This window comes from Ursus maritimus, unplaced genomic scaffold, assembly GCF_017311325.1.
Source record: "Ursus maritimus isolate PB19 unplaced genomic scaffold, ASM1731132v1 scaffold_5, whole genome shotgun sequence".
NCBI lineage: Eukaryota > Metazoa > Chordata > Mammalia > Carnivora > Ursidae > Ursus > Ursus maritimus.
Genome location: NW_024426663.1, coordinates 2,244,567 through 2,270,932, shown reverse-complemented (window position 1 = coordinate 2,270,932; position 26,366 = coordinate 2,244,567). Strand labels below are relative to the sequence as shown.

The window sequence follows — 26,366 nt, the reverse complement described above, 5'->3', positions numbered from 1 at the left end:
ATGATGAATGATTGTCATTTGCGTAATGAACTGTAGACTCTGATGAGAAATTTAATTTACTAATCCTTCAAAACTATAGGCCTCTCTGAGTCATAACCCCACGCCACTACTCTTTTATCTCAATTTCCCTCTGACTTTGCATATTCTCTTCCCCTATCCCCAACCCTTGCCCACATCCCTCCATTTACACCTTTCATTAGTATATCTCTTCTCAGTCTGTCTCTTTCATCTTTCCTTCTGCTCATATTTCTCTGTTCTGCTATTTTTTAGAAGATTTTATTTATTCATTTATTTGAGAGACAGAGAGAGAGAGAAAGAGAGCAAGCAGGAGGGAGAGGGAGAGAGATCTGAAGCAGACTCCACGCTGAGCACAGAGCCCCACGGGGGCTCAATCCCACAACTGGGAGATCATGACCTGAGCCGAAACTAAGAGCCGGACCAACTGAGCCACCCAGGTGCCCCCCTGTTCTGCTATTCTAAACATTGACAGTATGTCTCTCCTCTCCTCTGCTTTTCCTTTCTGTGTCCCATCAGGCACCATTCATCTCCATCTGCCTCTTTACTGTCTATTGACCCTTTCCCCTGCTATTTCCTTCATCTCCTCTTGTCAGTATCCAGTTTCTTCTGTTTTTCTAGTTTTCTATCTTTTCCTTCAACTGAGCATAACGAGAAGCCAAAGTACACTTGTCCAATGTGCTCTCTGTGGCCCCAGATTAATTTTCTTACATGTCTTTGGTCCTTGAGAATATACAGAATACATTTGGGAATTCTAAAGTAAATCTGAATACCCTCGATATTTAAAGCCGACATTTTCATTATACTTTGATATATTGCAACCTTACAAATATTTATAATATACACTGAAGAGTATTTTTATAATATTTCTTCCAACAAGACTACTGAAGTCCAGGCCGTGTGATCCTTCAATTCAAATGTACGTATCTTCCTTACTGATTTTAGAATTCTTGAAAAAATGCTCAACACTGTGTCAGAACGCTGCTCAAGCATTTATCTATTTTTCTGTGGACTTTTGTGCAGTCAAGCCTGCCTACTGGCCTTATTCCACCCAATTATTATACCTCCAATAAAGTCTGCCTTTGGGCAACAACAGTTTCATAATTTTGGAACACAAATAATGATTAAGAAAATGCTGAGTTAGAATCTAAAAGATGGTTCAGTAGAAAAATAATATAAAATGAATAAAATTCTAAATTAATTAAGAGGAATAAAAGGGACAAAATGAAAATAAAGAAAATGAGAATTGGTTGAGGAAGAAAACAACCACAGAAACAGAGGAATCTTAATATCTACTTTGGACAATTGTGACCAAATAAATTCTGAAAAGGGGGATAAAATAAGTAGTATTCAAAGGAAGCATAATCTGCTAAAATTGACCAAAGAAGAAAGAGAAAGATCGAAGAGACTGATATTCAGGATTGATACTCCAGATACTTTTATGACACGGACCTCAAACAGTAAGAACTGAATCTAGCTGTGCCTGTGCACTCTGGCTCCATCAGCCTTGCCAACAGCCATACAAAAATAGAAAAATTTGACAAAGAGCTACCTTAGAAGAGGTATAAGGTACTGATGGTTTAAAAGGGAATTCTACCAAACCTTGAAAGAGTAGATAATTCCAAATTACTGAAATTCTTTTAGAACATAGTAAAAGAAAATAAATAAGAACTCAGCATTTAATAAGTATAACATTTAAATCAGAATAAATGTTGAAAGGAGATAGGTGACTCAATAAATATTGTTGGGACAACTGAGTAGCCATCTGGATTGACAACTCACACACCACACACACACACACACACACAAATTTCAAATGGACCAATGACTAAACTATTCAAAATAAATCCTTAAAAGTACCAGAAAACAATATAAGATTTTAATCATAAAATGAAAAGAACTTTCCTAAATAGATATATAGTGAAAAATTGATAAATTATATTACCTAGAAAAATGACTAAGGCAAAAAAGTACTATAAGCAAAATTTAAAGATAAGTAAAAAGTGGAGGGAAAAATAAATATTTGTAGCTCTTACCATAGACAAAGGGACACATCAATTAATATATAAATAGTTCCCTCATAGCTAAGTGAAAAAGATACAAACTCAGTGGACAAATGGGCAAAAGCAATAGTTAAATACCACATAAAGGAAAAACAAAAGACTGTTAACATAAGAAAGTTATTCAAACCAATTACCTTAAGAAAACTATACACAGAAACCATATTTCACTTTTCACATTATCAAAACCCAAAAGTCTGTCAACACCCTCTATTGGAAAGATTAAAGAGAAACAAGTACTCTCAGATATTGCCGGTGAGGATATAAATTTGCACAATTCCTCTGAAAGACAATTAGGAAATATCTACCAAAATTACAAAGGCACGTACACTCTGACTCAGAAATCACACTTCTGAGAATTTATCCTGCAGGAATTATTCCTCATGTATAAAAACACCTATGTGGAAAGTTAAATTTTGTGGTAATATATAGTAGCAGACAATCGAAAACAACCCAGATGCAAACCAATAGAAAACTGATTAAATAAACTGTGGTACATTCATTCCAAGGAAAACATCATAACAGATTAAAAATATGATAATGATGAGAAAATTCTCTATGTACTGGCATGAAAAAAATCTCTAAGAAATGAAGTTAAATAAAAAATGTAAGATGCCAAATGTTATATTTAGTATGCTAACTTTAATGTAAAAATGGAAAGACAATTTACAATATACTTGTAATTTATTTTGTTTACATTTTATAGACCCTGGAAGGATACACAAGCAATTAATGATAGGGAGAGATGGGGGCAGACTCAGCAAATGAAGGTCAGTGATGGGAGGGAGGCTGTCACCACATTAAAACACTGATCTATATTACATAATATTATCTGCTTTAAATATGGAGAAACAGTTGCTAAGAAGAGTACTTGCTTATGATAGAATACCTAGAAGTTGTTGGAGCCAAGATTTGAGTTGAAAAAGAGAACATGAATTAAATAATGTAGCACATGATAATATACCGTTTGTATGATTTTGAAATGCAGTGTATAGAATAACAGGACCAATATGAATAGTGCTTCACCTTACCTTACAGTAACATGTAGAACTCTCTCCTTCATGGAATCCTTTTTGTTCAGATATTTCACTGGATACCGTTTTTTCAATGGTTCTTTCAAAGGAAGAACATGGGCTCCAGTGGAGGGGAAGAACAGTTTGGAAAGAGCATTGGCAATTCTCCATCCTATATATTTGGAGAAAGTTTCATCCCCTACATTTGATGAGACTTTTGAACTATGCTTAGTGAAGGGATCAGTTGGGTCATTTAACTCAGCCTGTTGAAAGAAAAGAAAAAGGAATCACTTGAAATAGAATTAAATGAGAGGAAAAATGATATATTTTTAAATAAAAGATAAATGTATGTTCATTTCCTTTGACTAATGTTGCATTCTTCCTGTTAAATAAAAATAAGAAAAAAAAGCAGATTTCCAAAAGATTTTTTAAGTTATAAATTATTAATGAAATAAACAATTAAGCATGAACAAAACCAGTCTTGAAATTTCAAAAATTTAATGACATAATTTCCTTTCTTTTTAAAGATTTATTTGAGAGAGAGAGACACAGAGCACAAGTGGGAGGAGGAGAGGGAGAGAGAATCCCAAGCAGACTCTGTACTAAGCACAGGGCCCACCATGGGGCTTGATCTCACAACCCTGAGATCATGACCTAAGCCGAAACCAAGAGTTAGACACCTAACCGACTGCACCATGCAGGTGCCCCTTAATGATATAATTTTTAATTTGTATGGTTCCCATACATGAATTTCATATTTATAATATTAAGAAATTAAGTAATCAATTGAGTTTTTTTATAATATTTTTTATTATATTATGTTAGTCACCATAGAGTACATCCCTGGTTTCTGATGTAAAGTTCAATGATTCATTAGTTGCGTATAACACCCAGTGCACCATGCAATACGTGCCCTCCTTACTACCCATCACCAGCCTATCCCAGTCCCCCACCCCCTCCCCTCCGAAGTCCTGTTTGTTTCTCAGAGTCCATAGTCTCTCATGCAATCAGTTGAGTTAATGTACCTGTTTTATTAAATGAGAATTTCATTTCTCTGTACATAAACTTTCTTTGAAACAAAAAATCTAAACTTTCTTTGAACAAAATTTGTGTTAAGTAAAAAATGGAAAGGGCTTTGTGTTTAGCTCACATTGAAGATGTTCTAGGATTTATACCTAAATTAAATTTAGTATGTTCTAATCTTCGAAAAGAGACCTAACAAAAAATTCCACAATACTTAAGCAATTTTTAGTCAGGAAAGAGCTCTTTTCCGAAATTTCCTATTTATGTTCAATAATGTCCATGACTGGTTTTTAATTAAACCTTCTTTTGAAATGGCTAGAGGCATATTTTCTCCGGCTAGAATTGGTAATGATAAATAAAGATGTAAGTTTCAAAATCTCATGTGTTACATTTTTTTTTAATGTTCACAATATGTTTGTGTTAGGAATTCTTTTGTAAATAAATTGGATGCTGCCTCCTTGCATTAACATTTTTACATTTTTTATTCAAAATTACCCATCTTCAGGCAGTTTATTACCAGTCACTCAGGATTCATTTTATATGCCTAGTGATCGTATGGTAGAAAATTAAGGAACAGAAAATGTTTTCCTGCATATGAACATCCAACTTAAAGACTTTTTTCTTTAAGATGACATCTCTTTAAGATGTCAAGATCAGGTTTGCCTCAGTCAAATTACTGTTTGAAAACGGACTATTGCATTTAGACAAAATTATAGTGAGAAAAAATGAGAACAATCTCATGATAAAAACTGAAAAACAAAGGGTTAAAGCAATGAAGAAAATAGCAAAAGGCAGGTAAGTAAATAGGGATTTCTCTGAAAGCTCTGGAGGATGGGAAAGAATAAAATGCAAAACCATGTATGTTTATAGTATGTAGCGTAGACAATTATGTCTCTATTATCCCCAGTTGTTGCATATCGTGATCATTAACTAGGTTGAAATCATAGAGCATTCAATTTGAACTAAGAAATTAAATGGTGTCTAGCACATTTCATACTGTTGTGACTTCGAGGAAATTAATGTCTCAAAGCCTGCAGGTTCATCTGTTAAAAGGTAATTACAGCACCTATATTTTTCTAGCCATTTCTTTTTATTTACAGTTTGCGTTCAATACAAATCAATTCCATAACCTGAGAAGAAACTATGAATAAAGACAGAAATGCACAAACACAATATATAATCCAAAATAGATGCACAACATTCACGTATGAAACAAAATGTAAGGTTCAATCACACACTCAGTAGCTTGAGATCTGTTGAATATGGTTGTTCCAGGGTAGGTTTCTAAAGATTAAAAAAAATGACCTTAGTTATCAAGACTACTGTGGGGATATTAGATACTGGACCATGTAAGCATCAGTGTGTGACCATGTGAACAAAAGACTTTAAGGAGTATGTATTTTTTAAAAGGATTCTGTGCCCAGAGGCAGCTGTGAAAGATTTGCTTTCCAGAATTCAGCCCACTTTAGGCTTAGGACCAGGTTTTAACTATCTAAAAATATTGACTGGTAACAGAAATCATTCCAAATGAGGCTATTCTAATTCACAGAGTTTCTTCAAAAAGTATTTACAGAAAGAGTACAAAAATTCTGAATTTAAGTTTCCACTCTTCACTTCCCAAATACTTGATTTACAGTTTGATTCACATATTTGTCATTTTAATTTCATGACGTGTCAATTTTACCTTCAAAACAGATCATTTTTTAAATTGTAAAAAGTATTCAACATATGCAGAAATAAAAAGCATTTTGAAATTAGTTGAGGTCAATGCACTTTTTGGAATCATTTCAGCTAAATGAATCTGGCATTTTTGTTCGAAAGGAACAGGTGATAAGCACATAAGCAAAATTTACTCATTATGGTTGGATTCGGGTTAGACTCAGTCCATCACTGCCCCAGTACATGTCAATTACTATATAAAAAGTCAAATGCGATGTCAAATCCAAAGCCTCAACGAGTTCAGTTCTCAAGAAACAGTGATAGCTTAACAATACCTAGAGCACACTGGCCTTAAATTAGCACAGCTGAGACATTAAGGAATTAGAGTAACACCTGGAAGTACCTTCTAATGTATATGTAAATAGAATCTTAGAAGCTTTTTATATTACCTATCTTATGGAATTAATGAACCAAGTGAAAACCGAATCTCTTTTCCACAACTCATCCTTTGTCTGTAGATGAGATAAAATCTATATTCATTTTCAGGTAGGGTTTTATGTGTCTTGTACTTCTTAAACCACATTTAAGCAAATCATCTCTTTACTAATTTTGAATGTTGTTTCCCTTCATCTTGTACTTGAAACTCCAGCAGATTTAATATTGGGGTTCATTATCTAGTCAAACCCTCCACATGCTCCCCAAACCATTCCATTTTGGGATCCTCAACATTTTCTGTGTCGATAAAATAAGGTATGGAATAAACAGAGTCAACGAAGACCTGTTTCTTCCTTGTCACACCGGATGTCTACACACCAACTGGATTGGATTTAGAAAATGAAAACGTACAGGAGACCCTCCTCCCCTTATCCACAGTGATATGTTCCAAGACCCTCGGTGGATGCCTGAAACCATGATAATACCAAACCCTATATGTTTTTCCCTATACATACACACCGACGAAAGGGTTTAACTTTATAAATTAGGCTCAGGGAGAGAATAAAAATAAAATAGAACAGTTGTAACAATATTCTGTAATTAAAGGTAAGTGAGTGTGGTCTCTCTCTGTCTCTCAAATTATCTAGTCGTCCTGTACTCACCCCTCCCGCGAGGACGCGAGACGCCTCGGTGAGAGGCTGGGGGTGAACGACGCCGGCGCTGAGGCAGCTTTAAGCTTCCGCCGGCATTCTGCTGACTGGCCATGAGCTTCGTCTGCTCCCGGACCATGGCGACCACGGGTAGCGAAAACCTCCGAGAGCGAAACTGCGGATGAGGGAGGCCTTACTGTGCAGATGTTTCTTGGCTTGAGTCTCCTAGGAGTAGAGCTATGGAGCAGAACACGAGATCCTGAACAGACAAGCTGTTGACTGCAGAGCGTCGCCCCTGGCACTGGTGGTGCAATTAGCTCAATACCGCCGAGGTATTCCGGGAGCAGCTCCTCGAAAGCACTGCAACAGTTGCTTGATTGGAACGAGTCCGCGTGGTAGGAGCCGCGCCGGAAGCCAGAAACAGCAGCCCGGGTCCGCGTGACCAGCGGAGCTCTGCCCGGGCTCCCCGCCTCCTTGCGCCACGTGTGCGCGCCTCCTCAGACGCCAGGTGCGTGGAGAACCTCCAGCTGCGAGGGCGCCGGCCAGGTGGTCCACGGGTAGGGTCCGCCCGGCTTACCTTCCCTGGCTCGTTTTTGTGTTTTGTTTTGTTTTTTTTATAAGAAAAGGTACTTCAAAATCAATAATAACGGGTAGTATATTACTACGAGCTCTTCCGTTATAGGAATGATGAATGAGGGGCACCTGGGTGGCCCGGTCAGTTAAACGTCTGCCTCCCCTCAGGTCGTGATCTCAGGGCCCCAGGATCAAGCCCCTGCTCCCTGCTCAGTGGGGCGTCTGCTTCTCCCTCTCCTTCTGCCCTTGCCCCACCCCCATCCCCCGCTATTGCTCGCTCTCTTGGGTGCTGTCTCGCTTGCTCAAATAAATAAAATATCTTTTTTTAAAAAGCGATGGATCAATACATGTGTGAGTAAATTAACCAACAGAAAGAATTTTTGGTAAATTTCTGGTAAAATACATTGTTTCAGAGACATAACATTACCCTGCATGACAGAATACTGACACTGTTTTTATCATGACTCATTTGGCTACCCCTTGCTGTCTATCCTCCCAGACCAGATAAGTTGTAGATTCAGATGCCAGCTCTTTCAAGAAGCAAAAGGAAGGCATTTCTACATCTCATCATGGTTCACTGATTGAAAGCCCAGGTAAATTTATCTCTCCCATTGTTGTTCAAGGCATTCGACTACGGAAGTATAGTCTCAAATGTCAGTCAAATGCATATTTACCTTATCTAGAAGAGATTCTGTTTGTTTGCTTTTCTGGAGGAAGTACCAGCAAATAAAATGGGCTTTGCAATTAGATCTGAAATCAGTTCTGGCTTTTCCATTTATTAGTTGAGGATGCAAACTTTGGGAAATGTTACCTCTCTAGGCCTATGTTTTGTGTTTAGTTTCATTCTGTCATGTTTTTCATTTGTGATATGGAGATAATAATAACCACTCTCAGAGTTTGGGGAGGGTTAACTTAGCAGGCAGTGAGAAGTTAAAAAAGTATCCATCCATTTCTGTCAGGAATGCCCTAAAACAGCCTTTGCAGCTTACCCCAGAGAACACTTGATACAATCTCTGCCAGGCTGAAAACAATTGTGTTACATTGTCACTTTTATGTTAACAGATTTGTGAAATAGAATCATGATTACTCTACCAGAGTCATTTCTTTTTTAAAGAGTCTTCCTTCTCTTAAAGCCATTATTCTAATGTTATAATCCAGAGACTTAAATGCCAACCACACATAAATATGTATCTATACTTTTTGGAAGTAGACTAACACAAAATATTAACGACCATTCCTTACAACAGATACCAAAATCACAAATTTACTACTACTTGGCCTACCAATAAACATTATCTCAAACTCCATTTTTAAACATTATTTATACATTATTTACATTTTTATCATATGTCCCTACTTTTTAGCAATGCCCAGGTAGGTTTTAAAATTCAGAATTTTCAGGACACCTGGGTGGCTCAGTCGGTTGAGTGTCTGCCTTCGGCTCAGGTCATGATCCCAGGGTCCTGGGATCTGGGATGGAGCCCCAGGTCAGGCTCCCTGCTCCATGGGGAGCCTGCTTCTCCCTCTTCCTCTGCCTGCCGCTCCCCCTGCTTGTGCCCTCTCTCTCTCTCTCTCTGTGTCAAATAAATAAATAAATAAATTTTAAAAAATAATAATAAAATAAAATTCAGAATTTTCCTTACTGCATTATTGAAACTTGACATTTTTTACTAAGAAATGAATGGCAATTTCTGAATATTTATGTTAATTTTACTAATCTAATATTAAAGTTGGGAGGGTAGTGTTTAAAAATATTTCTCTCACACACATATTCTAGCCATGGGTAGGGACATATGCCCACCTTTTTGTCTTTGTATTGGGCACAATGGTAGTAAAAAACTAGCATTTATGCAGGTTAGCAAGCAGATGGATAAATCAGCACAAAGGGAAATTCTCCAAGGAATTATGATGTAGTAGCAATGTTAATAAATAAATAAATTAATTAATTAAATAAATAAAGTCTCTCCAGACTTTTTAATTTTCTATCAATAATTAAGGAAATGTAGCAAACACATCGACATGTAAGCTAGCTCACACTCTGCTTGACGTGAGAGAATAAAAAAGAAAGAAATAGGATGGTAGCCATTGCAGCAGAGTTTACAGCAAATTCTGTTTCTCTCATCTCTCTCTGTTGTGTCTCCACTTCTCCTTAAGTAATCCTAGAGCTGGGAGTATTGAACTTGTTTGTAGGGGGGAAAATGACAATTTTATTCTTTAAATTTCAAAATTTAAATAGAAGTGAGTCATTGGTAGTCTCAAAAGATTATTTCCTACAGGAGTTACAAAATCTCACAAGGGAGGACAGCATGAGAAACTCCTAACTATTAAAATGTGGTCCTCAGCTCATCATTATCCGTCATTACCTGGGAGCATATTATAAATGCAGAATTTCAGGCCCTAGTCCTATAGGTCTTAAAATCTAAGAAGAACTGATGTAGTAGATTAAGAAAAGGACTGAGATGGGAATATCCATCTTTCCAGTCGTGTGATCTTGCACAAGTTATTTAACCTCTCTGAGCCGGTTTCCTTATTTCTAAAATGGGATGATGATAATACTCCCCTTTATAGTGTTATTATAAAGCTTAAACATAAAAATTGAATATATTTTCTAGTAATGTCTGACATACAAAAATTCTTCAATAAATATTAGTGCCTTGTTTATATTTAATTTTGGAGAGAGGACACAGCAGAGTGGAAACAGCAGAGCCTTTGGGTTAAGCGCACTCATAGATGCAGCCACCACCAGCCACTTATTTTCATTGTGTTTAGACTCAGACACTCCCATCTGTGTGGGTGATGGCGGTGCCGGGAGAGTTTATGGGGTATCGGTGAGTTAATATATGTAAGACACTTAGCACAGTACCTGGCTCACTGTTAAGTTCTACAAATAGTTTTGTTCTCTCAAAACAGTGTAACCTGTTCCATTAGAATTCTGGTAAGTGTTTAAAGAGACTGTACTCTTCCCAAAACACATCTCCCTTTCCACACTCAAGAGTTCCCATATATGTTGAAAGAAGAGCCATATGTGGAGGAGGAAAGAGGTAGGTACTGAGAGAATAGAGACTAATAGTGTTGTTTATTCTATTTTGCTGCTTTATAGAGTACATTAAGAGTATAATAATATCATTAAGAATAAAAATAAATTTTAGTTTAAAGATCTCACCATGAAATGTTAACCACAAAGTGTTACCTGATGAGTTGAAGGTACTCTGAATAAAGTCGCATATTCATTCTAGCTGTACATATTTCTTTTTGATATTTGAGGTCATATACCAGATGGAAGAAAGAATTTATACATGATGACTTTTCCTAGATGTGCCAACATATGCTGCTGAATTGCCTGTACAGAAGAGCCTTGCTCATTGCAAGTCTCCCTGGAAGTATTTCAAACAAAGCACATCAATTAACATTTGTTTATTATGCCACTATGAGTATATGAGTTTTTTTATTTCTTTCCCAAATACTCAGGTAACAGTTGGGTTTATATTGAATTTGTCAGATGAAGGGCTCATGTTCAGGGATCTATTTACAATTGTTTTTCATTTCAAATATGCTATTAAATATTTCACCTCTCCTGTAACCTCCATTAAGCATTAAATTTCATGAACAGACATAACAAGAATTATAGATGATAGGATGCTATTGTGGATTAAAAAAACATGTAAGACACGAGAGTACATAATATAGTTAGTAAAAGATTTACCAGTGATACAGATAAATTGAGGTATTAAGTACAAAATTTTATTCATTGAATTCAATAGTTTATCATATGAATTGCACATTTATTTTTAAAGTATACAAAGAGAACATTTCTACTTAATTCTATAAACATAGAGGTATATTCAATCCTTCTGAAACAAACCCTTCCCATTATAATGTACTATAGTTTATCATTAAGGCTTTGTTTCACTCTGTGTAGGTAATATGATGATGACTTTACGTGAGGAAAGCTTCTGGCAACAAGGTGTTAGGAGGGGAAGAATAAACAAAGGTTGTTCTATAAACATAGTCATTTGCATTAACTGAAATAAAAGTAGAATGCATATTTTATTTTCGATGGAAGCATCTGAGACACAAGCCTTCATAGGTTTTTTAGATGTTCCGTACTCACATCGAGCAGTGAGGGAGCACCTAAAGATTGACAGAGTTTTTACCACTTGTGAAAGAAAGCTGCTGCCCATTTTACACCAGAGAACTTGTTGCCTAAACAGGTATCACAGGCTAGTAATATAAGTGGTTAAATGGAATTTGGGAATTAGTAAACTATTAAGGAAAATTTAAAAATATTTAGGAATAAATAACCTTTGTAGTTTTATTACTGTATGTAAGTGTTGCCAACGTAGTATCAAAAAAGAAAAGGAACCTTGATTTTACCACGCACATGTTCTGTAAGATTAAACAGACTTCAAAGAGAGGTTATATAGAAAGTGTTCAGACTATTCCGGACAAAAAAGCACGATTTTAATAAAATCAGAATATTCGCTATAACATATTACACCTATAGACCAAATGTGCTCCTTCTTTTGAAATCACTTTGCTTTTGTCTTGTTCAGATATCTGAAATTTAGTTGTTTAACTTATGCTACAGTATCACGATTAACTTCCTTTAAAAGGCAGCTTTTAAAATCTGAAATAAATATATTATTTTCCTCAGAGAAATTAAACATGAAAGGGAATGAATATGAGCTGTGGAATTTAGGAAGGAGGATCACATAGGAGTAACACAAGAACAGAGCACAGAGACCACAGAAGAGAAAAGCTGAGAACTGCAGAGAAGCTAATCACTTCGGTCACTCGAATAATTAGGTGTGGGGAGTTTAATGGAGTTAGTTTAGCCATTATTATTCCTGAAACCTACTATAGACATACTAATGAAACATCGAGCCTTACATCGGAAACCGGGGATGTACTGTGTGGTGACTAACATAATATAATAAAAAATCATTAAAAAAAAAGACATGCTAATATGCAATTTAACATTAGAAAAATACCAGCTTATAATAAACTGAAAAAAACCTTTATGACCAAAGTCATAAAAAAGGATGCAAGGAACACCATTGCCTGGAAGAATAAACAGAGCAATTGATTAGACACTTAATTTTATGTCATATCTATACCAACACAGAATTCTTAGCCAATAAAACTATCCTTCAGAATTAAACTGAATGAAAACCTCTTCAAGTAAATGAAAATGGACAGAATTAGCCACCAGGAGATACTAAAAGAATATGAAGCAGTCTTCTTTGAGCAGAAGAAAAATAATCCCATGCAGAAGGTCAGAGATTCAAGAAGAATAAAGAAAGAAACATGCAAATATGTAGGTAAATTTAAAGAATATTAAGTGTCAAAAATATTAATAATATATTGATATCTGTAACTACATATACACACAAACAACATCCATATACACACACAATTAAAATGTTCAACAGGAAGATTATGTAAGTAAAGGTAGACGCTTAACCAACTGAGCCATCCAGGCATCCCAAAGTTAAAATATTTTAAGACAGTTTTAAGGTCTAGGAAAATATTAAATTTATGTTAGACTTCAATAATACAAGGATTCACTTTGTAACATCTTGGGTAACAAGCAAAGGTGTAACCACCAGACAAATAAAGGGGATGGGATGAAATGGCATTAAAAAAAAAAAAAACTTCCCCAAAAAGGCACAAAATGAGATTTAAAAAAGGAAAGGATGTACAAATAGAATGGTAAATAACAATATACAGAAATAAACACATATATTGTAATGATATTAAATGTAAATAGAATAAACATTGAAATTTAAAGACCATAATCTTTAGGTTAAAAAAAAAATACAGCTTCTCCAAAGAGCTACACATGAAAATAGATATGCAAACACTAATCAAAAGATCCCTCAATAAAGAAAGCTACTATGATTATACTCATAACCAAAAGGTAGACTTATTATAAAGAAGAACATTTTATAATAATGAGAGCATCATCACTGAGCATGGTAGAATTGAACTAGAAATCAAAATCACAAACATAACAGTAAACCCTCCATCTGTGTGGACACTAAGTCATGAACTTGAGTAACCTGTGGCTTAAAATAGAAATAATAGTAGAAATTCGAAACTCTTTTGAACTGAATGATAATTAAAATATTACTTATCACAACTTTCGGGATACATCTAAATTAATGTGTAGAGGGAAATTAATAGTATTAAAATCATATATTAGAAAAATTCTTCAAGTCAGTGACAAAATTACAGTTAAGTAATTTTGGAAAAGGAGCAATACATTAAATGCAAAAAAATTAGCAGAAGGAAATATAAATCCATATCAGATATTAAAGAAATTAGAGAAAACATAATATAGAATATCAGTATCAAGAGAATCAAGGTTTTTTTGTTTTTTTTTTTTTAAGATTGATTGATTGATTTTAGAGAGCGCACGCATGAGAGGGGGGAAGGGAGGGAGGAGAAAATCTCAGACTCCATGCTGAGCGCAGAGCCACACTCAGGGCTCAATCTCACTACCCTGAGATCATGACCCAGGCAAAAATCAAGAGTCAGATACTTAACTGACTGAGCCACCCAGGTGCCCCAAAAGTTGTTTTTTAAAAGACAAAGAAGTTGATTACATCCTTAGCATGAGAGATTAAAGAGAACAAAAGCAAAAATAGTAAGAGTCAGGAATGAAAGAGAGGTTATCATGCCAGATCCTGAAGACATTGAGCTACCATACAAAGATATTACGAGCAACTTCATAAAATATCGCAGATGAAATTCCTAGAAAAAAACTGATGCAAGGAAAATTAAAGCCTAGGAAGCTATACAACTGTAAAAGAATTCCACGGGGCACCTGGGTGACTCAGTTGGTCAAGCATCAGACTCTTGATCTCAGGGTCATGAGATTGAGCCTCACATCGGGCTCCGCACTGGGTGTGGAGCCTGCTTAAGATTCTCTCTCACCCTCTCCCTCTGCCCCTCCCTGCTCCTCTCTCTTTCTCTCTCTGTCAAAAAAAAAAAAAAAGTCACAATTAAAACCTTTCCATAAGTATCCATGACAAATGGATTCCTTTGTCAATACTACAGAATTTTTAAAGAAGAAATTATAACCATACTACAAAATTCTTTCAGGGAATAGGGGAAAAAAGATAATCACTTCCCAATTCATTCCATAAATCCAGCATAACTTTGGTGCAAAACCTTATCAAAAACATTATAAGAAAAAAAATTATAGAACAATTGCACCCATCAACATGGATGCAAAATCTTAAGCAAAATATTATCAAAACAAATACAACAATATTAAAAATGTTATTACATCATCATCAAGTGTTTTCATTCCAGGAATGCAATGATTGTTCAACATTAGAAAAAGCAAACAATGTAATTTACCACACTCTCCATGGGCAAGTTACTTCACCTTTCAAAAAGTTTAAATGTCTTTATTTAAAATTTCAATTGCCTCATCTGTAAAATCAAGAGCATGAAAATACAAATAACATATGGTTTTTATGAGGATTAAATAATGCATGTAAAGTGTTTAGTACATGGCACATAGTAAATGCTCAACAAATCTACTATTATCAGTGCCTTTTAAAAAATGATAAAACGAAAGAAACATTTATATTGAATAATTTAGTAGACTAAAATCTCAATTATGCAACTCTTTTACTATGCCAAAAAAAAAAAAATCACCCCAAAACTTAGAGGTTTAACACAGTTATTTATTTAGCCCATAGTTCCACAGGTCAACAATTTAAGGTGGACACTTAATGGTTCCTCTGGTCTTAGCTGGGCCCATTCATATGTCTGTAGTCAGCTGTTCAGTCAGTCAGGAACTGGTTACTCTTGGGGGGGGGGGGCAGTGGATCAACTAGAATGGCTTGTCTCTGTGCCATGTTGTCTCTCATCTTCCAACTGGGTAACGGGTTTGTTCCCATGACAGTTACAGTGTTCCAAGAGAACAAGAGAGAGTGGGCCCCAATATGTAAGCATTTTTCAAATCTCCACTTGGGAGCACCGGGTGGCTCAGTGAGTGAAGTGTCTGCCTTTGGCTCAGGTCATGATCCCAGAGTCCTGGGATTGAGCCCTGCATCTGGCTCCCTGCTCAGCTAGGAGTTTGCTTCTCCCTCTCCCTCTGCCCCTACCGCCGGCTCATGTGTGCGCGCTCTCTCTCTCTCTCTCGCAAATAAATAAATAAAATCTTTAAAAATAATAATAATTTTTAAAAAGTAAAATCTCCACTTGTATAACATTGGTATTATCTTACTGTCCAAATCAAGTCATGTGGTCAAGCCAAGAATTTGAGTATAGAAGGAATAATGCCATGGATGTGAATATAGGGAGTCCTAAATAAATTGGGGACAATTACTCTAATAATGTACCAAAAGTTCCAAAACAATAATTCATCATAAAGGTATAAGAAAGTGTATACATGATTTTACCCAACACAAATTACCCATCTATCAAAATTTAAAAAAAAAAATTTCTCCTAAAACTAATTGTTTTACTTAGCATTTCTATTTTTATGAAACCATCTCTAAGTTTCTAAGACATTAGCTTGGTAACTCAAACATAACTTTCAAGTGTAATGTCTACTACTGCCCAATCCAAACCTTTTTCTCCAACTGCACAAGTAAACCAATGGTTTTTTCTTACAGTGTTCTTATTTCTGCGTGGCTCACATTTTCTTATGTAAGAGACACACTCCTTGACCCTGCTCCCTTGAGTCATTTAACATAACTCATCATTTAAGTTTCCAGCTCAAGTACTACTTAAAGATGACAACAATGTATTCCTCATTAATGTAAGGAAAAAGTTAGAGACCAAATATTTATCTGAACTCTCATTGTGTGCCATGAACTTTGATGGGACTTGCCATAGATATAATATTCCATCTTCTTTTTTTTTAAGATTTTATTTATTTGAGAGAGAGAGTGCACGCAGACACATGCACGCAAGGTGGGGGATGGATGGGAGGCGGAGGACAGAGGGAGAGGGACCACTGAACGGGGAACCTGACCATGCAGGGCTCCATCCCAGCACCCTGAGATCATGACCTGAGCTGAAGGCAGACACTTAACTGACTGAGTCACTCAGGCGCCCCTACGATATTCCATCTTCTGAATCTTCTGTTTCCTGAATGAGACAGTAGAAATTATTGTGTAAAGGTCATTTTTTGGATTTCTTTGTGTCTTCCACAGAATTCAGCATGGCAAAATAGATTTAGGACCCAATATGTACATATTTATTTCATATTTTCTACTGAATTTGGTTAAATTTTTTATATAATTTATTAGTGTATATACTGGTAGTATCTTAATATTAAATAAGGGAATTCAAACTAAATTAAGTGATATTTCAAAGTCACTGGCTAGGCATTCTATCATTTATATCCATAAATCACATATTTTGTTATTTAACAATCCAAATGTCTCTATCTCTACCTAACTTTTAGATAATATGGATATAGAGTGAATTGTATCTTTTAGTTAATCTATCTAATGCAAATAAATGTATTTCTTACATTAAATACATACTATATCTAATTTAATATAACTGCCTTTAGAAATTTCTAGTTTAGGGGCACCTGGGTGGCTCAGTAAGTTAAGCGTCTGCCTCTGGCTCAGGTCATGATCCTGGGGTCCTGGGATCGGGCTCCCTGCTCAGTGGGGAGTCTTCTTCTCCCTCTCCCTCTGTCCCTCCCCTTGTAAGTGCTCTCTTTCTCTCTCAAATAAATCAATAAAAAATCTTTAAAAACAAAAAAGAAATTTATAGTTTAGATTTTTCTCTGAGGAAAACTTGCTTTCCCACACATTTACTATTTAAAATGAAAGCATCCTTTAGAAGTCTTCTCACTAAGCATAAAAAATTAATTAGCACATCTAGTTATACTTTTGTTTATTATTTTATTCTCAGAACTGACTGCTTCAGTAATGGGTCTTTCCTTGGACCTACCAACTAAAAAATATCTGCTATGTCTGATTAACTGACTTACGAATTTCGAATGTAATCATCTATAGATATTTACTAGAATTTTGAAGAAAGAAGGTTATCCTATACCAAATGATTGGCCCTGAAAACAGGCACATAAATAGGACTCTAATTATAGAAATGACAAATTTGAGTTGTCTTATTTATTTGGTGACAGTATACAATCCATTTGAGATGTGAAGTAGCATATAAAAATAGGTGCAAAACCAGAGAATAATACGAATGATTGAAAATTGATGGAAAATGAAAAAACAAAGAGAAAATAATAAGACTGGGTGAGATGAAGACATATAGTCCTCTATTTCTGTTAAGCAACTAGCCAAAATCTGACTCTCATTTCTTAAAAACTGTATTGAGCAGCTTATACAAAATAATAATAAGGTTCAGAGAGCACATGAAACTAAGGAGGGATTATTTCTTAAATACCAACAAAGGGGATACTGAGTGATATAGTGGTCATCACTGTGATAGATAAAATAGTAATTATTTTTTTCTTTTTCTTTCTATGTTCTATCCACAACCAAGAATAAAACGAAAACATGGTTGCATAAAAGCAAGCCCATGGAATCTAAAACAACATAGTTCAATTGGATAGCTCTTGATTGTCTTCTCTATAAAAAGATACTAGAAGTCTAGAGAAAAGGAATGCATGTTTTTAGATAGTCCTCCATAAAGATTATTACTCCAAGTCAGATTTATGATTAAAAAACAAGGAGTTTAAGTTTTTGTTGCCTAGTAAGAATCTGGAGCATAAATGGTCTGTGTTGCAATAATGGCCCACCCATATGCTTTGACAATCCATTACAGAGAATGAAATCATTATTTGCTCTTCTTGTTAACATTCATTCACATCCGTAATTATTATTAGAAAACAGGATATTAAGAGTGCTAGGATAATTGCACCTGTGAAACCAAGAAAAAACCAGAAACTTCAGTCATAGGAAGAAAAAAGTGTAGTTTAGGATAACAAACAAATTAACCTAGATCAAAATAAGACATAGAAAAGAAAAAAACTGGTGGGAGTTTTAAAATATCATAGGATACCATATGGATAAAACATTCTGGAAAATCACATTTGCATTTCATGAAGAATGGATAGCTCATTTCATAATGATTTTCTTTGAATGTGAAGGAAAAATATACATAGTCATTCAACTAGAACTAGAAAAACCAAGAGGTAGGAGGGGAGTTAAGATGGCGGAGAAGTAGGGGTCCCTTTTTTTAGCTGGTCCCCTGAGTCGAGCTGGATAGGTACCAGACCATTCTGAACACCCACGAAATCAGCCTGAGACACAGGAAGATACATCTGGATCTCTACAAATGAACATCTCCAGTGCTGAGTATTGAGGTACGAAGCGGGGAGCCGTGACACCGCGCACAGATATCGGAAGATAAACAGAAGGGGGAGGGAGACTCCGCGCTCAGGCGCTGGGAGCAGTAGCCACCTGCACTGGGGAGCGGGCCAGACTCCAAGACCGGCACCCTCCAGAGAGCAGACTGAGACCGTGAGCCTTGGAATGCGTGTGCGACCAGATGGAAATCCAGAGCTCCGGAGCGCTCACTGGAACTAAACTGAAACAGAGAGCTCGGGAGCGCAGGGAACCAGGGGTGGCTGGCGGTGTTAGAAACACAAAGGACAGAGACATGCCAGCCCTGGAAGTGAGGGCTGGAACACCAGCTGTGGGGTACACAACCCAGGATACTGCAGGGTTTTTAGCGGCACCAACAGAAACAGAGGTAAAGAGGCCAGGAGAGCTCAGTGGAGAGCAGACTGTGATCTCTCTGTTCTGAGACAGAGGCTAGGATTCGTCCACTGCTGCTCCAACTCTCAGAAGAATCAGAGAAAACTGCCAGGGAAAGCCGCCAGAGAACAAAAGCCCGGAAACACCAGCTCACATTGTGCCAATCCCCATTCCTCCTTGCAGGAGACAGAGCGACTCTACTCAAACAGGGATGCCTGAATATCAGCGCGGCAGGCCCCTCCCCCAAAAGGCAGGCTAAAAAAATAAGAAGCCCACATCCCTAAGGTCCCTAAAACAAGTGCACACTGCCTGGGTCCTGGTCAATAATTTGTGCTCTGGGCAACCCCTGCAACCTCTCCTCATCAGACTGACAAAAAGGAGAAATCCCCCCAGCAAAGAAAAGATAATGAGTCTGTGGCCTCTGCCACAGAACTGATGGATATGGATATAACCAAATTGTCAGAAATGGAGTTCAGAATAACAATGGTCAAGATGATATGCAGACTTGAAAAAAATATTAACGAAAATATTAACGAGAATATAGAATCTCTAAGAGCAAAAATGAGAGCAAATCTGGCAGAAATTAAAAATGCTATGAATCAAATGCAGTCAAGACTAGAGGCTCTGATGGCCAGGGTAAATGAGGCAGAAGAACGAATTAGTGAATTGGAGGATGGGATGGTAGAAGAGAAAGTTAAAACAGAAACTTGGCTCAAAAAAAATCCAATCTCAAGAATGTAGATTACGGGAGATTACTGACTCAATGAAACGTTCCAATGTCAGAATCATTGGCATCCTCGAGGGGGTGGAAAAGAGAGAGGTCTAGAAGAGATATTTGAACAAATTGTAGCTGAAAACTTCCCTAATCTAGCAAAGGAAACAAGCAATTGTGTCCAAGAGTCAGAGAAGACCCCTCCCAAGGTCTACCACGACAAACCTACACGACGTCATGTCATAGTGCAATTTGCAAATATTAGATCCAAGGATACAGTATTGAAAGCGGCCAGGGCAAAGAAATTTCTCACATACCAAGGCAAAGGTATCAGAATTACGTCAGACCTGTCTACACAGACCTGGAATGAGAAAAAGGGTTGGGGGGGCATTTTTAAAGCTCTTTCAGAGAAAAACATGCAGCCAAGGATCCTTTATCCAGCAAGGCTGTCATTCAGAATTGATGGAGAGATAAAGACCTTCCAGAATCGCCAGTCATTAACCAATTTTGTAACCACGAAACCAGCCCTACAGGAGATATTAAGGGGGGTTCTATAAAAGTAAAAAGGCCCCAAGAGTGATACAGAACAGAAAGTCACAAGCTATAGAAACAAAGACTGTACTGGCAACATGGCATCATTAAAATCATATCTCTCAATATTCAGTCTCCATGTGAATGGCCTGAATGCTCCCATAAAACGCCATAGGGTGGCAGATTGGATAATAAGACATGACCCATCCATTTGCTGTCTACAAGAGACTCATTTTGAACCTAAAGATACATTCAGACTGAAAGTAAAGGGATGGAATACCATCTTTCACGCCAATGGACCTCAAAAGAAAGCTGGGGTAGCAATTCTCATATCAGACAGATTGGATTTTAAACTAAAGACTATAGTTAGAGACACAGAAGGGCACTATATTATTCTTAAAGGAAGTATTCAACAAGTGGATATGACAATTATAAATATATATGCCCCCAACAGGGGAGCACCAAGATACACAAGCCAACTCTTAACCAGAATAAAGAGACATATAGATAAAAATACATTAATAGTAGGGGACCTCAACACCCCACTATCAGAAATAGACAGAACACCCATGCAAAAAAATAGACAAAGAACCAAGGGCTTTGAATGCCATACTCGATGAGTTGGACCTCATAGATATATATAGAACACTACACCCCAGAACCAAAGAATACTCATTCTATTCTAATGCCCATGGAACATTCTCAAGAATAGACCATGTTCTGGGACACAAAACAGGTCTCAACCGATACCAAAAGATTGAAATTATCCCCTGCATATTCTCAGACCACAACGCTCTGAAATTGGAACTCAACCACAAGGAAAAATTTGGAAGAAACTCAAACACTTGGAGACTAAGAACCATCCTGCTCAGGAATGACTCGATAAACCAGGAAATCAAAAATCAAATTAAACAATTTATGGAGACCAATGAGAATGAAAATACAACAGTCCAAAACCTATGGGATACTGCAAAGGCAGTCCTAAGGGGGAAATACATAGCCATCCAAGCCTCACTCAAAAGAATAGAAAAATCTAAAATGCAGTTTTTATATTCTCACCTCAAGAAGCTGGAACAGCAACAGAGGGACAGGCCTAATCCACGCACGAGGAAGCAGTTGACCAAAATTAGAGCTGAAATCAATCAAGCAGAAACCAGAAGTACAGTAGAGCAGATCAACAGGACTAGAAGCTGGTTCTTTGAGAGAATCAATAAAATTGACAGACCACTGGCAAGACTTATCCAAAAGAAAAGAGAAAGGACCCAGATTATTAAAATTATGAATGAAAAAGGAGAGGTCACGACGAACACCATTGAAATTGGAAGGATTATTAGAAATTTTTATCAACAGCTATATGCCAATAAACTAAGCAATCTGGAAGAGATGGAATCCTTCCTGGAAACCTATAAACTACCAAGATTGAAACCGGAAGAAATTGATTCCTTAAACAGGCCAATTAATTATGAAGAAATTGAGTCAGTGATAAACAACCTTCCAAATAACAAAACTCCAGGCCCGGACGGTTTTCCTGGGGAATTCTACCAAACATTCAAAGAAGAAATAATACCTATTCTCCTAAAGCTATTTCAAAAAATAGAAACAGAAGGAAAGCTACCAAACTCATTCTATGAGGCCAATATTACCTTGATCCCCAAACCAGGCAAAGACCCCATCAAAAAGGAGAATTACAGACCGATTTCCCTAATGAATATGGACGCCAAAATCCTCAACAAGATACTTGCTAATAGAATCCAACAGTACATTAAAAGGATTATCCATCACGATCAAGTGGGATTCATACCTGGGATGCAAGCGTGGTTCAATATTCGCAAATCAATCAGCGTGATACATCATATCAACAAGAAAAGACTCAGGAACCATATGATCCTCTCAATCGATGCCGAAAAAGCATTTGACAAAATACAGCATCCTTTCCTGATTAAAACCCTTCAGAGTGTAGGAATAGAAGGTACATTTCTCAATCTCATAAAAGCCATCTATGAAAAGCCTACTGCAAATATTATTCTCAATGGGGAAAAGCTGGAAGCCTTTCCCTTAAGATCAGGAACTCGACAAGGATGCCCACTCTCGCCACTATTATTCAACATAGTACTAGAAGTCCTTGCAACAGCAATCAGACGACAAAAAGGGATCAAAGGTATCCAAATTGGCAAAGAAGAAGTCAAAATGTCTCTCTTTGCAGATGACATGATACTCTATATGGAAAACCCAAAAGAAGCCACTCCCAAACTATTAGAAGTTATAGAGCAATTCAGTAACGTGGCGGGATACAAAATCAATGCTCAGAAATCAGTTGCATTTCTATACACGAATAACGAGACCGAAGAAAGAGAAATTAGGGAATCCATCCCATTTACAATAGCACCAAAAACCATACGTTACCTTGGAATTAACTTAACCAGAGACGTAAAGGACCTATATTCTAGAAACTATAAATCACTCTTGAAAGACATTGAGGAAGACATAAAAAGATGGAAAAATATTCCATGCTCATGGATCGGAAGAATTAACATAGTTAAAATGTCCATGCTACCCAGAGCAATCTACACTTTCAATGCTATCCCGATCAAAATACCAATGACATTTTTCAAAGAACTGGAACAAATAGTCCTTAAATTTGTATGGAACCAGAAAAGGCCCCGAATTGCCAAGGAACTGTTGAAAAGGAAAAACAAAGCTGGGGGCATCACAATGCCGGATTTCAAGTTGTATTGGAAAGCTGGGATCACAAAGACAGCATGGTTCCAGCCAAAAACAGACACATAGACCAACAGAACAGAATAGAGAACCGGGAAATGGACCCCCCAATGCAGGGCTCAATCCTACAACCCAGGACTGCTCCATCCCAGGACCATGGGATCATGACCTGAGCCAAAGGTAGACTCTTAACCAACTGAGCCACCCAGGTGCCCCCCCCCCAAAAAAATTATTTTATCTCTACATGCTTATCTGATATGCTTCCTGTTCAATTTGTTAGGTTTGGCTCTTTCTTCCCCTCTTTTCACACCTTTCTCCACCTCCATACATCCGTCTCCTATTCAACTCCAAATATCCTAACCTTCTTCAACATCAGTAATCGGAGACACCATTGACAGGACAGATCCCACGATGGGAATATTGTTTCATTTCAGTTCCACAATCCTCCTGCAAAGTGAGGTGGAATTCCTAGTTTTATAGATGGGTCAATGATAGCTAGATCAATAGTTAAGTAAATTATACATAAATAGAAGAGCTAGCAGTTAAATTAAATATTTCTTTCTCCCCCCAAACCTTATTTTTCTAAAATACTAGATTATATGATTTTCTACTAGTTTAATGTTTTCAACATTATTATTTGAAAATAACAGTGAATCAGACACATTTGGGGAAACATAACTCAAGCTGAGGCTAACGTGCCTTAATTTGCTTTCCAACGGTAGGGAAAACCTTAACCCAGAGAAATGGGCATTGGATTGTTAGAATTTACTTTGGCAGGCATACCAGGGAGAAATTATGGTGACTCAGTCTTCCAACCAGAAGTCTAGCTTTGCTCTAGAAATTGTGATTATCCACAGTGGACCATGGTCTCAACTCATAAGGAAGCTTTTATTAGAAAGATACAGACGTAGTGAAGAGAAGGGCCATATGCACCCCAATGTTCATAGCAGCATTGTCCACAATGGCTAAATTGTGGAAGGAGCTGAGATGCCCTTCAACAGATGACTGGATTAAGAAGATGTTGTCCATATATACAATGGAATATTACTGAGCCATCAAAAAGAATGATTTCTCAACATTTGCTACAACATGGACCTGAGGAGATAATGCTAAGAGAAATACGTCAAGCAGAGAAAGACAATTATCATATGGTTTTACTCATTTATGGAACATAAGAAGAAGGAAGATCGGTAGAAGAAGGGGGGGTTAAAGAGAAGGGGGGAATGAACCATGAGAGACTATGGACTCTGGGAAACAAACTGAGGGCTTCAGAGGGGAGGGGGGTGGGGGAATGGGATAGGCTGGTGATGGGTAGTAAGGAGGGCACGTATTGCATGGTGCACTGGGTGTTATACGCAAGTAATGAATCATGGAACTTTACATCAAAAACTAGGGATGTACTGTATGGCGACTAACATAATATAATAAAAGATATTATAAAAAAAACAAAGATGAGCACAGGTAATGTGTAGAATTGCTGAATCAGTATATTGTACACCTGAAACTAATATAACACTGTGTTAATTATACTTGAATAAAAAACTGAGGAAAAAAAAGAACTAGAAAAACCAAGAACTTGTAAAATACATATTTAACTTTAACGAAAAAGAGTAGTGTTAGTGAATCCAGCTTTGCAATTTGTATTATTGAATGCTGGAAGGAAAAATTTACAAACAAGATAACTAAATAATTTATTATCCAAATGGAGACGCTTTTGAGAGTGAATTAATTCACTACTAATAAGAAAGCTGGAAAATTTAGGCATAGACCCAGGCTAACCTGGGCAAACTGGAATGCGTGGTTAGCATACTTAAAATGTCTGTCAGGCACAAACCCAAAGCAGAACAATTATTCTTCCCCAAAATCACCTCCTCTCTTCAAGGTTCTTAGTCAGAAGTGTGCTAATCCTCTTATCTTTAACCAAACAGAGATCAATATTAAATTTTAAAAACAGTGTTCTCAGCTGTGAGTCACTGACACTCACTGAATATGGACATTCCCTTTTCCTCAGAAAGGACAAACACTTCCTGACAATAGAAGTACCAATTTATTGCCTTGGCTTTTATCTTACCTGAGCTATATATATGCCATTATGGATTCGCCCATCTTTCTCATGATCCTTTGTTTTCTGTAATATTTGCCATATTTTGTTTCTAAATCCATCCTGCTCATCATCTCCCCGAAGCTCCCATGACATTTTCACCAGGTTATACATTAAGCCGTAGTATCCAATCCATATCACCTGATCACCTGCTGAAAAAGGTATATTCTTTGGGAAAACATTGTTTTATTCATCTTAGAAAAGCACAGTTTTGTGAAAAAGAAAAAACTTGGTTTTGCTAATATTTTAAAGTCTGAAATTCTGAGCTTTGGAATTCGTTTTACTCTTCACAGCTCTTACTCCTTTAATTTTAAAAGATCACAGATTATTTTAAAATTTCCAGCCATAAGAAAAGATCTGCACCTAACTAGTATCATACCTCATAAATTTAAAGTTGGACAGGCAAACCAGGTGTATTAAAAAAAAAAAACAAACCTTCAGGATTCAAGGAAAGAGGCATTTGTTTAAGGCAATAGGAACACTTAGACCACGATGGTGAATTTTTATAATGAACTAGAGAACTGGAGAAAAATCACTGCCTTTTATAAAAATGACCAAGCTTTATGAAACATGGCATTTGAACCAAGAAGAAAGCCTTGAAAATAATGTGAAAAGCAGACAAAAATTGCTGATATAATTATAGGCTGGAAGATTTTTTTTTAAATAATAGAGACATAATTCAACTGAAATAGAGGAAAGGGAACAATGAATCCAGAAGAGATTTTTTAAAGTCTAAGACACTTCTCCTTCTAAGACTTATATACCAATTAGTAATTTATATAAATTATCAAGGTCTACTTTTAAAACATACTTCTCCCATATAGAAAGGAAGAAGAAGTTTCTCTTTACTCTTTATCTTAATTCTTATTTCTTACCTTATTGCTATGCAATACTATTCAGGAAAAGAGAATTCTTTTTTTTTTTAAGATTTTATTTATTTATTTGAGAGATACAGAGTGAGAGCATGAGCTGGGGTGGAGGGGTCAGAGGAGCGGGAAAAGCAGACTCCCTGCTCAGTAGGGAGCCCAACCATGCAGGGCACCATCCCAGGACCCTGGGATCATGATCTGAGCTGAAGGCAGCCGCTTAACCAACTGAGCCACCCAGGTGCCCCCAGAAGAGAATTTCCATTTAGGTAGTGATGAGATAAATTTGGAGAAAAAAA

General features: G+C 36.7%; 1 protein-coding gene across 1 annotated transcript in view; it reads right to left on the bottom strand.

Moving 5' to 3' along the window:
* Positions 1-2,847: 2,847 nt before the first annotated feature.
* TMEM232 (transmembrane protein 232) overlaps positions 2,848-26,366 on the bottom strand; it is an 84,641-nt gene continuing 61,122 nt past the window's right edge. The window contains exons 9-10 of the mRNA XM_008704928.2: positions 25,172-25,350; positions 2,848-3,351 (exon numbers count right to left, since the gene is read on the bottom strand). Coding sequence (XP_008703150.2) covers positions 3,103-3,351; positions 25,172-25,350 — 428 coding nt within the window. The 3' untranslated portion in view covers positions 2,848-3,102. The remainder of the gene's footprint in view (positions 3,352-25,171; positions 25,351-26,366) is intronic.